The sequence below is a fragment of the Gymnoscopelus microlampas genome (genome assembly GCF_963454915.1).
Source record: "Gymnoscopelus microlampas genome assembly, chromosome: 13".
Classification (NCBI taxonomy): Eukaryota; Metazoa; Chordata; class Actinopteri; order Myctophiformes; family Myctophidae; genus Gymnoscopelus; species Gymnoscopelus microlampas.
Window position 1 is genome coordinate 30,343,278 of NC_139950.1, and position 14,372 is coordinate 30,357,649.

At 41.3% G+C, this 14,372-nt stretch overlaps 2 protein-coding genes across 5 annotated transcripts in view; one reads left to right on the top strand and one right to left on the bottom strand.

Moving 5' to 3' along the window:
• Positions 1–14,372, top strand: part of adss2 (adenylosuccinate synthase 2) — a 463,865-nt gene that overhangs the window by 377,858 nt on the left and 71,635 nt on the right. The gene's annotated exons all lie outside the window — the stretch shown is intronic.
• Positions 1–14,372, bottom strand: part of LOC311058184 (equilibrative nucleoside transporter 1-like) — a 51,005-nt gene that overhangs the window by 7,320 nt on the left and 29,313 nt on the right. For 3 of the 4 annotated variants that reach the window (XM_084075544.1, XM_084075542.1, XM_084075545.1), the window contains exons 2-11: positions 11,732–11,813; positions 11,317–11,398; positions 10,436–10,614; positions 8,494–8,633; positions 7,419–7,553; positions 6,892–6,989; positions 5,998–6,079; positions 5,246–5,319; positions 3,595–3,703; positions 3,164–3,249 (exon numbers count right to left, since the gene is read on the bottom strand). In XM_084075544.1, coding sequence (XP_083931670.1) covers positions 3,164–3,249; positions 3,595–3,703; positions 5,246–5,319; positions 5,998–6,079; positions 6,892–6,989; positions 7,419–7,553; positions 8,494–8,633; positions 10,436–10,614; positions 11,317–11,398; positions 11,732–11,760 — 1,014 coding nt within the window. In that variant the 5' untranslated portion in view covers positions 11,761–11,813. Of the gene's footprint in view, positions 1–3,163; positions 3,250–3,594; positions 3,704–5,245; positions 5,320–5,997; positions 6,080–6,891; positions 6,990–7,418; positions 7,554–8,493; positions 8,634–10,435; positions 10,615–11,316; positions 11,399–11,731; positions 11,814–12,611; positions 12,707–14,372 lie in introns of those variants that run through there. The other variant, XM_084075543.1, reaches the window with a different exon arrangement.

Below are 14,372 nucleotides of genomic sequence, written 5' to 3' on the forward strand. Positions count from 1 at the left end.
TATGCAATCATGAAAAATGGGCTCGAAACTGTAGCGGACAGCAGCATGGATAATTAAATGGTGAATTGAAACCATGGAATTTTATTTGTACCATATCTGGAATGTTATGCTTTGCTAGAAAAACACTATGTGTGAAAGCTCTACTCTCTCCCTAAACAAACGTCCCCATACGCCAGTTGAAAATAAACACTTCCTTGACCAGTCACTCCTTCACAAAGCAGTTCTGTAGCACCCTTTCCAAAAGAAATCTCTGACCTACACTTGTGGTTTGCTTGTTTGCCTCAGTGTTGCTTTACTGATTTTCTCCAGAGTCTGGATGTGCACACATTTTTCCACGATTCCACTTAAGTGTCCCTCCCCAGTGACATAACTAATCCTGCAACTGTCACAACTGTCACAGCCAGTTGATTGCACAAAATTGACAGCATGTGTGGGTGGTGTTCGTAGCTCAATATATGAAGAAGACCTCTATGGCAGAATCAGCCTACATATTGTTAGCTAGCACATTTTTTGTGAATATAACATTAGTTTGACTAATCTGTATGGTAGAGTATGTTAATACAATACAAATAGAACATCTGCAGTGGTTGGAGGTAGTTTCCCTGCTCTTCTATTGAGAAATGTCTCTTTCTGAACTTAATTTGTGCAGTGGTTAACAACAAACACCCTCACTACATGAATAAAACCATAGTACAGTAAGTAAAAGCATAGTTATAGAACACTCATGTATCTCTGTGTATGCTTGTGCATAGTAGGACCACTACTGGTTGACGAGTGGTTTTGCCTGAAACTCAAAGAGCAACATCTCCCCCCAAAAGCGGGTCTTAGCTCACTCTGTTACAGATTTTGTCTCCTGTGCAGGTGACCTGGGTTTGAATCCTGGGAAGGATAGAAATCTTACGGATTACAGCTTTAAAAGATTCTTAAAAGACAAGTTATAGTAAACGAAAATATTGTTTTAACTGTGTCGGGGGTGAACTTGTTGACACAGCTGGATGAGCATACTGTAGATGCATGCTGTACATCAAGTACATCTCTTAACTTTACTTTGCCACGCTGGCGAAAACAACCCGACCTTCAACTAGATTAGAAGAAATCGGAAAAATACCCGATACGAAAACGCAGGTGCCAAATGTCTATGTCATCTGCGCTGTTCACATGAATGCTAAAGTAACGTCTTGTTGACGTTAGGAAACATATAATGACTGCAGATGTTCTCATGGGATCCTAGCCAGACCCACAAATACTCCCGCCTCATATAACTGACAAGAATACCGTTAACACAGGATTTGTGGTTTGGTTTTGCCATAGCACCTGAGAATTAAATTATACAAAAAGAAAGAAGAAAACAAAACAACCACAACTCTGATCTATGATCCGGTTGATGTTTCCCTTTGTGCTGGATGGAAGATCATGTTTTGAGAGAAATGACTGCAACACTCCAGATTAAATACAAAAGTCTTAAGGTGCAATAATGTCGTGAAAGTGAGGAAATAGCCAGCACACAATGAATGCCCTTTTCACATGGTTTTATTTACCTCTCACGGACAGAAACAGACGCGTTTCAACCAAACAGGTCTTCCTCAGTGTTGTGTCAAGACAACATGAAGTGAGGTATAAATAGTATATGATGCTGCAATCAAGTCCAAATGAATACAGGTGCCAACTGTCATCACCTTGAAAGCTAACGATGAAGACTCGATATTATTCATAGGGTACCAGGAAAGGACAGATGCCAAGTGATATAATAATGTAATTACATAATACAATTCTTAAAATCACACAGAGCCAACATTATATGCATAATACAGGCCACTACAGTGCCTACCAGGTGCTTGAAAGGTTAGTCAACCTAACAAACAAGTGACTAGTGAGATTCAACAGTACATATGACAGATATAAATATGACAGCTGCGGGTGATGTCTGCACTCTGAGGTTTCAGGGGATAGAGGTGGTCAGCCCTTTAAAGAGAGGTGGTGATAGGGACAAAGTATTACTCCAGAGGAAGGCCTACTGGATTCACACGCTACAGACAGAGCACCCGAAGAGTCTCAAAGAGAAGCTTCTATTAAGCTGCTTTTTGTAAAGTGTCAGATATTCAGTCAGCCACATTGGCATTTTTAAATTGGCACAATAAAATTTGAATTTTCTAAAATAGAGAACTGACACATGTCAAACACGTCCATATAGGGGCGTGGGCTAACAGTGTTGCAGTGTCTGCAATGGCCTCCCTCCTATATCTTCATTGTGTAGTTTTGTAATTTTTGTATCTGTCATATTATGTACTGTTGAATCTCACGAGTCACTTGTGTGTTAGGTTGACTAACCTTTCAGGCACGTAGCAGGCCCTGTAGTGGCCTGTATTATGTATATAAAGTTGGCTCTGTGTGATCTTATGAATTGTATAATTGCATTAGTATTTCACCTGTGTCTTTTCCTGGTACCCTATGATATAGAGTCTTCATTGTTAGCTTTCAAGGTGATGACAGTTGGCACCTGTATTTATTTAGACTCACTTCATGTTGTCTTGACACAACGCAGAGGAAGACCTGTTTGGTTGAAACACGTCCGTTGTTTCTGTCCATGAGAGGTAATAAAACCATGTGAAAAGGACATTCATTGTGTGCTGGCTATTTCGTACATTCAGTGATTCGAATTATAGGTCAGTCAATCACTCCCTTTACACCAGCTATCGCACAGGGCAGCAACAAAGTCCCTCCACTTCTTTGTTTCTTGAGCCCTCTTCTCCATGCACACTTGCAGATAAAATGTATATAGGTGCATTACATTGTGTTGTACAAATGAGCAAACATTAACAATACTATTAACTATTGTCAATTGGCATAACTACATTGGCACAACTACATCTAACACAGTGATTGTAACCTCAATATACCTGCAAATGAACTCACACGCTTTGCCTAGGGCTTATTTCACTTTAAATATGTTCAACTAAATTAGTTCAAACACCCGAGAGGGTACACACAACTTGCTTCATGTTATGATCCTCATCTTTGACATTTGTTTTAAAGATAATCTCCTCTCCGCGTGGAAGATAATTGGTGTGACAATCCATGTCTACAAGTGTTCTTGCTACTATATTGGTATTAGTTTTTTTCTATCTTGGTATTTGTGCTCTGGTGTCATGCCGTTGCTACTGACCCACATACAGACAGCCGTCAGGCTCCTTCCAACCCAGTCCATCACGTTGAAGAGCAGGAAACATGAGACGGGGATGAAGTACGTGTCTGCAATGAGGCGGAACACAAAACAAAAGAGTCATCGTCAAACAGCAGAGAGACTGCAGGCCTCTGTGCTCGAGAACGTCAGCTAATTAGAGATAATGAGCAGTCGGCACAGTAAACATTTCTGGTTCACAGACAACAGGCTGGTTACATGGTCAGCCTTAATGACCGTAGCTCTGCGCGTCAGACATAGTTGTAAGGAGCTTGATTTATGACAAATGCACCATATCAGTCAGAAATGAAAGAATATCTAAGTTAGGTTACCAAGAATGGGACTGTATTGAAGACATTAGAAGCTTGCAAAGCCTCATGGTACAGCGCTGTACACCAGTGAGAAGCGAGCCTTACCCCAGGACCCATTATTAGCTATCGTGGACTTGACATCCACTGTGACAGCAGGGAACGTTCCAATGGTAATGGTGAAGATTAAACACACAGACATGGCCGTCACCCAGATCTGGTTAGAGGGGAACAGGACATACACCATACCATGAATGAACACCAACATTTTTTTTTAAAAGAAATATTGTCAAAGCTCTACTCAAACAAGTGACTAGTGACCCTAAACACATGATTAAATCAAGTTTTTTCCCCAGCCATTAAAATGACCATTAACGAGAGCCAAAGCTTGCTTGAAATTTGGGGTAAGTCCCCAAAAAAAAAACATTTAGTGTACAAAAATGTTATTGGTTTAAAGTGATTTTAGTGAACATACGAATCCCCATTCATTTAGAAGGAATGGTGACTAAAATATGTAAAAAGTTCAACACACTTCAGTATATACTGTACAACAACACAATCCACTGCACAGTGGACTCATAATTGCCAGCCAACACTATACCTTAAGCTGGCAAGTTAATGTACCGTATTTATGCAGCAGTTATACCCTAACCCTAACCACTAAAAAAATAAAAAGAATAACAGTGTGAAGAAATCTGTCTTGGGGGTAGCTGATTAGATGAGTCAACCACATAATCGCAATGTCCCAGTTTGATCCCAGCTGGATGGTTGTGAGGGAATCCTGTCTTATGTTCCGGTAAGGGAAAAGGCTGTTATTTAAGAAAGATTATTGGCTAGGCAGAGATCCATAGTGCTTCCCAGAGTGTGGTGACTGCAAAAGATAGTGAGCAAGGAAAATGTGAGCGAGAGAGGATTTTTGTTATCCTCTCAACTGTGTTTGAGATATAGTGATGTAATTATGGTTTCACCATGTGCGTAACAGATGTGTGTTAAGTATTGCCTTGAATGAACTAAGGGAAAACACTTCTATTTATCATGGTTTTGAGGGTGAGTAACACTGTTACTTTTTTCTTTTCTGTAGAATTTTGAACAGAGCACAGGGTGGGTTTTGCGGAAGAGGAAGATTGCCCAAGATAACTGAAAGGACAGCTTGCATAAATATTGGAACATTTTTAGTTATGACAGGCCATAACTTATTATACCTCCTATTAGTCCACTGTTCTACAGAGGGTGGGGTTTAAGGTATGGAGTTGGGCATGAGACCTGGATGCCTGCTTTACAGTATTTATTTGGAGTACATGCGTAGCCTAAACCTGCCATTAAACTGTATCCCCAGGGGACGTGCCTGTAGATGATCGGTGGCAATCATATAATTGTAATGTCCCAGCGCATCTGGCCTGGAGAAAACTTTGCCTTCTACTGTCCTATGTAAATAACACAATAACGGTCTAAATTTTGTTTCATACAAATATAGCCCTGGTGCAAATCAGATCCGTCTTTCGAGCTTGTAGATCAGTTATTTTGATAAGACAAAGCATATCAGCGTATACACTATGCATGTCACTCTGCCCACAAATGTATTCCTCAGAGGGTGCTGAAAATGCCAAAACAAACATGGGCTGAAACTCGCAGACACCACAAATACAATCCAAGTCACACTTCAAGGTAGCGTTGTTGCAATGTGTACAGGGAGGACCTAAACCACTTATGCCCTATATACTTAGTTGTTCAAATAATAGCGAAAGAAATATGCATTTACCTGTTTGAAAATGGCAAAAACTGAAACAACAGGCTTAACCTCCTCTTCTGTCAAACCGACCGCTGGTCGCTTCTCTGGAACACACACATGCATTATAGCATATTAAAAATCTGTCTCAGGAACCAAGTTTGTATATTTATTATGCTAAATGTTGGGCGCTCAAAATCACAATCAGTTGCCTTGATTTGGGGAAAACAAGCATGTCATTAGATTTGCAACTATCGATTATTTTTTTAGCAATTATTCTAACGATCATTTTTTTTATTAAAATAAGCAGTTTTGGGGATTATTTTTGTATACCAACGAATCAATGTTTAAAACACAAAAGGTTTGTTTATAATCGACTAGTATGATATTAACCACTTAACCTTAAACAATGTGTTTTAAGTCATTTCATTTAAAATCAATTATCGATTATTTTTCATAATCAATTTAATAGATTAGTTTGATTAACTGTTGCACCCCTATATAATCCCAGCGACATAACTCTATCATCATGCACCCAACACAATATGCACACACTTGCTCAAACTGATGTTAATGTTGTACAGTACATTGTCAAATTGTCAGTTTTACATTCCATTACAATTAGATTCCATGTATGAAATATTATCAACAAAGTCTATGAAATACACAGGTGTGAATAAAGGTCATCTTTTAAATGAAGCTCATAATTTCCACACCATCAATCTACAATTGTGGAAACTAGAACCTGTTGATAATGATCATACATATTAATCGTGTAGCCCTACCTTTCTTTAGCAGGTCCAGCTTGTTCTCCTCATCAGTAGGTGTCCTGGATCCGCTGCTCTCCGTGTAGTACTGGAAAAACTCCTGTATAATAAACAACAACTACCATGATCACACTCCAGTAAGGGACCTATACCTGCCTGGCAAAGGAAGGTTTTGCCAAAGACAAAGAAAATATAAAGTGTGGTTTCCATCCCCCATGCGACAGGGACAGAATGTTATATTTGAAACAGAATGGTGCTTAGGGTTATATTGTGGTAAGCTAATTAGACTCGTGGAATGCAACAGGTGGGCTATACTTGCCCCCCCCACCAGCGATAATATCTGGCCCAGCTAATTATTTTGTAAAGAATATCCGACAGTCCCAAAGTATAGGCTATAATAATGTCCACATTATTATAGCCTATACACACAAAATCTACCTCCACCTGAAGAAAGCTTATTATACATCCAAAATCTTGTACCCAAAGATTAACAGCACGATCACTGGGCATCGTTACAGTATTGAGGTATACTCTCAATACCAGTGGTTCCCAAACGGTGTGCCTTGTCATCACACATAGGTTATTTTTGAAAATGTGTGGGAAAAAATCATTATAATGTTAAAAGTCGTTGTGAACATGTAGATTGGCTATTTAAACTATGAAAACAGGTGTGCCGTGAGGTTTTGACTTAGGCAGACAAAGTTTGGAAACCACTGCTCTATACATGAGGTGGTTATACCCTCTATATATGAGGTGGTTTTATACCCTCTATATATGAGGAGGTTATACCCTCTATATATGAGGTAGTTATATCCTCTGGGCAGTGAGGTAGAACAGATACTCCCAGAGAGAGGAATAGTGTGTTCATGTTATCTGCACACTGTGAGGAACAGAGATATATGGCAACCTCACCATCCTGGGCAGTAAGAGGTAGGAGACTATGGCCAGCAGGATGACAACGCAGGCTGTGATGAAGTAGCCAAAGGCACTGTCCTGCAGTTCTGAGCCAGCTGCAGAGACAACAAGAGAACAAGACATAGGTGAGAGCACGCACATATGAAATACAAGGACATACAGTATATATATTATATTCATATCTGTACTCCCGTTTTATCCTTATTGACAAATATTCTGATCATGATGTTTATGCAACATTCATGCTAATGAAAGGAACTGGAGGGACGATGTTTGACACACTAACAATATTTTGTCTGTGTATACCAGGTTTTACTACCCTTGTTGGGACAGAAAGGATAGACCCTGATGGGGACATTGTTCTAGTCTCTATGAGGAAAAATGCCCACTTTTATACAACAAGTAACTTTTGGGTTAGATTCCAATTTTCTAAAGATTCGGGAGTTCAGATCTTTTTAATAGAAAATTAGTTTTGAGGTCATAACATTGATAGTAAGACAAACACGTGTGTGCGAGATACGTACTGGCCAGTGCACATATCATGGAGAAGGCAGCGAATGTGCCGGCCAGCCCTTGCCCACTCATGATGGGTGTGGTATAAGATGCAGGCAGCATCCCAGCCAGTCCGAACAGACTGCTCTGGAGAATCGCACCAAACGCTGGAGGGAAGGAAAGACAAGATTAATAAGGACATAGAGTGTGTATAGTATATCTACATATATCTACATATTTCCCCTGGTGGACCCCTGGGGGATGCGGCCCCCTCTTGGAAAACCTGTGATGTACAACATCTGATGTATTTGGTGAATGAGGCCCATTGTAACCACAGAAATAAAAAAAGTCAAGAGTGAAATTCAGTGAGTTTTTCCCAATGTAAAATTAAAGACAAATTGTCCCCGGAACAACGGAGGACACATACCATTAATTCATTCAACAAGCACTTCTCTTATAAAGACAGACACCACCACATTTTGACCAACATGACCACATTATAGCTTTACAGAAGATTACATTATTTTTGGTACTCAATTAGCCCAGGAAGTCATGTTGGTGTGTGTGCGCTCTCACACTACTCTCCAAAACAATGTGCTGGTATCCATATCAAAGCTTTTGGACTCAAAGCATCCTCCCCTTTAAAAACAAAACGGGCTGTTTTCTGTTAGGATCTGATCTGTGGGTCAGGGCCGGCCCAGGAGGGTGAAGGGAGAAGGGAGAGATAAAGCTTATCCCTGCTGCTTTGTAGGTCATTCCAAATAAACCAACGTAGTAAGACTGAAGAATCTGCGTTCTAAAGCTCAGTATGGCACAGCCAAATCTGTTTGTGTGTGTGTATAAGATGGGAATTTCCTGCCCCGGTTGATTGTGATCCCAGTGAGTAAAAATGGAGATAAGTGAGTGCACATGTGCACATGTCTGCGAGTGCGTGTGCTTTGTGGTGTACCAACTTTGTTCAAACATGTTATGTACCAAGCTCGCGGAGGGGAGTTCCCTTCCTCCTGACTCGATTTTCAATAGTGGGAAGCAAGCTCAGCATCTATATACCGTGTGCGTAAATGAATGCATGTATTGGAAAAGTGGGCACTCGGTCGCTCAACCCACAGTTGATGCAGACTATTTTGATCATGGTGAGAGAGAAGAAGGGAAGTGGCGCCACGTCCACCTTCACCAGCACGGCCGTCATCAGGAACACGACCAGGATGACTGTCAGACTGCCTGAGATGCGCAGCTTCTGAGGAATCCTGAAAGAAATGCACAGAAAGACAGAGACAAATAGTTAGCCTACATTTTACTAAACTGGTGCAATACCCATTGTCAGAGTAGTGGGAGGCCAGTCTATGATGTCAATCATCTATGGGAGAGTTTGGATATCTCCATATTATGTGCAAGTATCTTCATATATGTGCTTAAGTGTTTCAACCCAGCAGCCGAGCCGATTGAGAGACAGACACACATACAGACATGGATTCATAGATGTTCTCAGCCAGTCTGAAAGCACAAAAGTATAAAGAGTAGTGTGAATTCTTGGCTCCAACATCACCAGCCTTACAATAAAATAATTGTGCATAAGGTCAGAGTGCCAGAGGCAACCATGGCTGGGAGCGGGTCGTGGGACCATTTTCCCTGCATCCCTAATATTGTGATTCAACCAATCAGCGAAGCCGATTGAGAGACAGACACGCGGACAGAGGTCCTTAGATTCATACTGTAGATGCTCTCGGCCAGTCAGAGAGCACAACTGCCCAGTAAGATGTAAAGCAAAGGGATCCAACTTCGCCAGCCTTACAATTGATTAATTGTATGGTCAGAGAGCCACAGGATACTAAACTATGGATGGAACCATGTATAATGCACAGTACAACCCTGAGTGTTTAACTCTTGAGTGTACAAATGTACAAATGTGTACACTCTGAAGAGTTCATTTAACATTGCATTCCTTACATTTCTACACTCTCAAGAGTTTATTTAACACTCAGGATGTTACAGTGTAGTGGAGTGGCAACATTATTCTTAATCAAGGAGGAAAATCACTGAACCATTACTAATTCAATAAATTAGTCAGTTTCTCCAATGATCCGATTGAAGGTTCCCCTCCACACCACATGCAAAGGAAAACTAACATAACCCCCATATCAGAACTTGAGTTGTGTTAACCGTTACACCCTAAGGAGTAGTAACAGTAAAGCACAGGAGGAGAGGTTTTTGGGGATGAAAGCAGTGTAGATGAATAGCATTCCTGGGTGTGTTTGTGCAGGGGGCGATGGGTGTGTGGGGTAGGTCAGGGAACTCTATATTCTATATCTGTAGGCTTCTGGTATGTTGTCTTTAATTAGAGTTGGATAGAAATATTAGACACCAAACACAGCATCATATAACTCCAGGGGTTTAACCCTTAACCCCCCTCTAGGGCTGTTAAAGCTACAATCCAGAACTTTATTTTAATTGACAAATCTGTATGGTAGAGTATGTTAATTCAATACTAGCATATCTGCAGTGGTTGGAGGTTTTCCATCCTACCCTTGTGTTGGGTAGGACACAGCCTGGCATGACAATTGTTGCAATTACAAATCTCCATTGGGAGAAAGGACGTACTTTCATATTCGCTTGATTCGCAATGATGTCATTGATTGGCAGGTCTCTGAACAGTACATAGCACACCAATGAGACGCAGAGGGGTTGGACAATAATGAGCATTAGGGAGGACCAATTATATTAAGATATGGTTGCCTAAGGTTGCCTCTGTATTGGGAAATGAGTGGGCACAAATAACTGATATAGTACATTTTAAAATAATTAATAACCATTAGTATAATTGTGCATATATTGCAATAATAATGTATGTTGTCACAGACACAACCCCAAGGCACACCTGGACTTGTCTCACGGCACACCAGTGTGCCTCAGCACATCATTTGCCAACTACTGGTCTACACACTACGGAACGCTACTCTAATATGGCAGGACAAGAAAGTATCCTGCTGCGTTAGAGGACCGGCCACATATCTCTCTCTCTCTCTCTGGTGTGTACTGTATGGAGAAGTACCTTTGGTGTATGAAGGAGTTCAGGCAGGTGAAGATAAGCAGGGGCACCATGGCACACAACGTCATCACATTGTTGAACTTCGATTCCAGAACGTTCCGTGTGTCCCCAACCACTGTAGTCCCGTTGAGCGTGCTATTGACGCCATCGATGGATGGGTCCTTCAGCCTACTGGTGAAGTACTGTGGCAGAGAGGCACATACAGGCATTTTCTGTTATGATCTTTGACGTGTTTAGAATGACACTTAATGGAATGGTGTTGGAATCAGGTTCTTTCATACATCATGGCAATCTCACAGAGGTACAGGAGTATCATTTAGTTATGCACCCTGAAAAAGATGAACAATTTAAAACACCTTTAACAAAAAGGGAACTTTATTGTCCTACAGGAGTCAGGTTGAAGAAAAAATGAAGGTAAAATGGTGGATTTGAGAGGCTAGGCACGGTTTCCAGACAGGTCTGTGATCCTGAGTGGGACCAGGTGGTTTTGGGTGGGAGCGTAAACAAACAATTGATCCTTTTAAACTGAAATGAGATGAACCTGACTCCGAATACAGCCTGACCTTTTAAGCCGTTAACTAATAATAACAACCTCATGGCTACCCTAGGTCTATTGGTCTATTCGGTTTAAACAGTAAGAAAAAAGTGTTTCAAGATATTTCTTTTGTCTTTTCTACCTTTATTGATAGTATACAGTGGAAATGGACAGAAAACAGGGAGAGAGAGACGGGGAGAGACACACAGCAAAGATCAGCGGGACCGACATTAGAGCCTATATGTGGTATGCACCTGGACAGCTAAGGCCAGCGGGGGCCCCTTTAAATAGTAAATTAACAGCAACATGCAAATGAAAACGTTTTTTGTCCAATGACTGTCATAATTACCATTGTTGCCGTCATGAAAAAATTCCATGGCAACAGAGTTCCCAGGCCCAGGATGAAGAAAATGATCCACACTGCATGGTATCTAGGGAAAAGACAAACCAAAGATTTAAAAAGTTATTATTAGATCACCTACAGCATACTGTAGTTACTAGGCTAGCAAACAAATGATGGTGCTTTGGATTCCAGCTACAGTATAAATAGTACATTAGTATCACTCTAGTTTTGGATGCTGACCAGGTCACAGAGAGAAGAAGAGAAGTTCATTGTTTACTTGGTAATGAACAGGAGAAAGGCACATTAGGAGAAATAGCCCACTCCAAAATAAAGCATTTCATGAGAAACACACGTTCATCACGGTAGCAATAATGAGTCACGAAGGGAAAGGCATTAGGCTTGTAAAAACGGCTCGTCTTACTTATCCCTCTGTGCATTGATAGCCGTCATGTTTTCTGCTGCACGGTCTGAGGCACGTCTTCAATCAGAGGTTGGCACCCGGTCTGAAATCACAGCAGAGTAACACATGTCCCATTAGGCTATTATGAATATTCTTGGAATTTATACATTTATTTATATAAGCAAACTGTATTTGCAAGCGGATACTATTAGGGGTGAAACAATCAATTGAATAATCAATTCATTGACCCGTGCCATTTACAACTTGATACTTAATGGGAATGCTCTTCTTTGTTACAAATAGAGACCGAAAGTTTTGTTATGACTGCTGGGTAAAGAATTATGTAAAAAGATATCCATTTGGATAACTCCTGATGAACATTCATTTACTATAATTCTGTACTTAAATACCTTATTTTAATGCTATTTTATGGTCCAAAATAATGAATGAATCAAATCATTGAAATAAAAATACACAGATTCATCAAGTATGACAGTAATCATTAGTTTGCAGCCCTAGATGCCAATGCTATCACTGGTAAGATTGAAAACTTAAAGCTCTTCAGGTGCAACCCCGACAGTCATGAGACTCAAACTCCCTAGGCCAACACTGGTGAAATGAATGCATCTTACTCAGAGTGAGACAAACCCATGAACAAAAACATCATGTGGTTAATGAGCCTCAAATAAACGAATAAATCCTGGTATTTTACTGCTAACGTTGCATCACCATCATGTGAAGTCACCAAACAAACTTCAAACCCCCAGGCAATGAAACATTGCATCACTCTCTCCAGTGGAGAAATCAAATGAAAATTAACTTGTTGCAAGCATTCTCTACATCCACATCTTTCATTAAAAAAACATATTTTTTTGATCAACAATATTCTTTGTAAACTTACTTGGGAGGAGGAGGCCTGAGTGATTCCTATGGCTTGCCTGAGGTAGATCACAAAAACCAAGGGTCTGGGAGCTGTATGATTTTTCTTAATACTCATGGGAGGCAAACCCACTTCACAGCCTTGCACCAGACCTGCCCCTCCTCACATCTCAAGGAGTAGCCCTCCCATTCAAGCCACTATCCTCCACCCATCTCTCTTCTTCCACCCCCTATCCCAGTTTCCCCTTCTGCCCTTACTTCAACCTCCCTCCTCCCACCCGTGATCCCAGTCTCCACATTATGCTCCCTTCTTTTTCCTCTCTCTGGCCTCCTTTGTTCTCTATTATGACATTCATTGTTTTCTTCCACATGGTTAATTTCTTCTCCTAGTCCCTAACATTTTCCTTTTCTGCTCTCCTCTCATTGTTAAATCTTGCTCTTGTCACGGGTCGTCTCATCGCCCTCCCTGCACAACTTTTTTTTGGGAGGAAGGGGGGCGGGGGGGGGGGGGGGGGCATAAAAGCATTTTTATGCTTTATTTCATATACTGTGGGTCAGTGTAGAGAGACAGGAAACGAAAAGACAGAGAGAGAGGGGAGAGTTGTGAGACAAGGGGGTTGGATTCAAACCTGGGTTCTTGTGCTCTCAAGGAGCGCATGGTCTGAACCACCAGGTACACACAACAGCACAGTTCTTCTAATCCCAACTTCTCCACTACCTTGTCTCTTCATCTCTCAACCTTTTCCCCATTTCATTCATTTCCTCAATCAATTCATCACAACCACCCATCACTGCCTTTCATCACTTTTTCTCCCGTCTTCCTCCTCCCGCTTTGTTGTGATGGAATACATGCGCTCAGATAGTTGAGTGACACCTTCCCCAAACAGAATAGCTGTTCATTAAGTCCCCCCCTCCCTTATTAAACAAATAATGTCCTTTATTGTACACAAGGATGAATACACATGCAGCCATTTGGCATCTTGTCAGGCCAAACGACGCCAGGCAAAGTTTAGTTTGTGTCCACTGTCCAGGCGTGGATCACAAGCAACTCAACATGTTTCCAGTCGCCAAGAAACAGCACCATCCATCCAGATACTTTCCAATCACTGCTGTAGTATGTGGCCTAAGCAGTGCTGCACAATACACAACACTAACAATTGTGAGAATTCCCACCTCCAAAATGTTTGCAAACATAATAAAAAGTGTTCATGGTTGCAATTAGCAACCAATATTGGACTATTGGAATATTGACTTCTTTATATCAATATGACTTAGACATGGCTTGCAGTTGCAATTCCATTGGCGTCTCTTCAAAAAAAGAATCTAGCCACCGTAATGTTTCTGCACTCGTCTTTCCACATCGCTCATCTACCCTTAGCGTTTCAGTCGCTAGTTCCCATAGTCAAGCCGTAACCACCATGATTACAACCGCGAGGGACTGATCATGTGTGTGCCCGTAGAACTAATCTGTATGATGAAGCCCACTCAATAATGCTTATTGTGTAGTAGGAGTGGGCCAGTGGGGCAGGCACTGTGGAATCCCCACCTCAACTACACTGGACAGAACAGGAGCCTGATTGAGAAGGTGGCCCAACATGGGCGACCAGGAGGCCTATGTTGTGTGCAAGAGAGAGAGAGAGAGAGAGAGAGAGAGAGAGAGAGAGAGCCAGGAGGTCATGAGAGAATGCATAACTGCGCAATATATGCCTTCTGACATGCCAATGAGGCCATGGAGTGCAGAGCAACGGCTTCTAGTTCATGTACAATAGAATCCCCACATGAT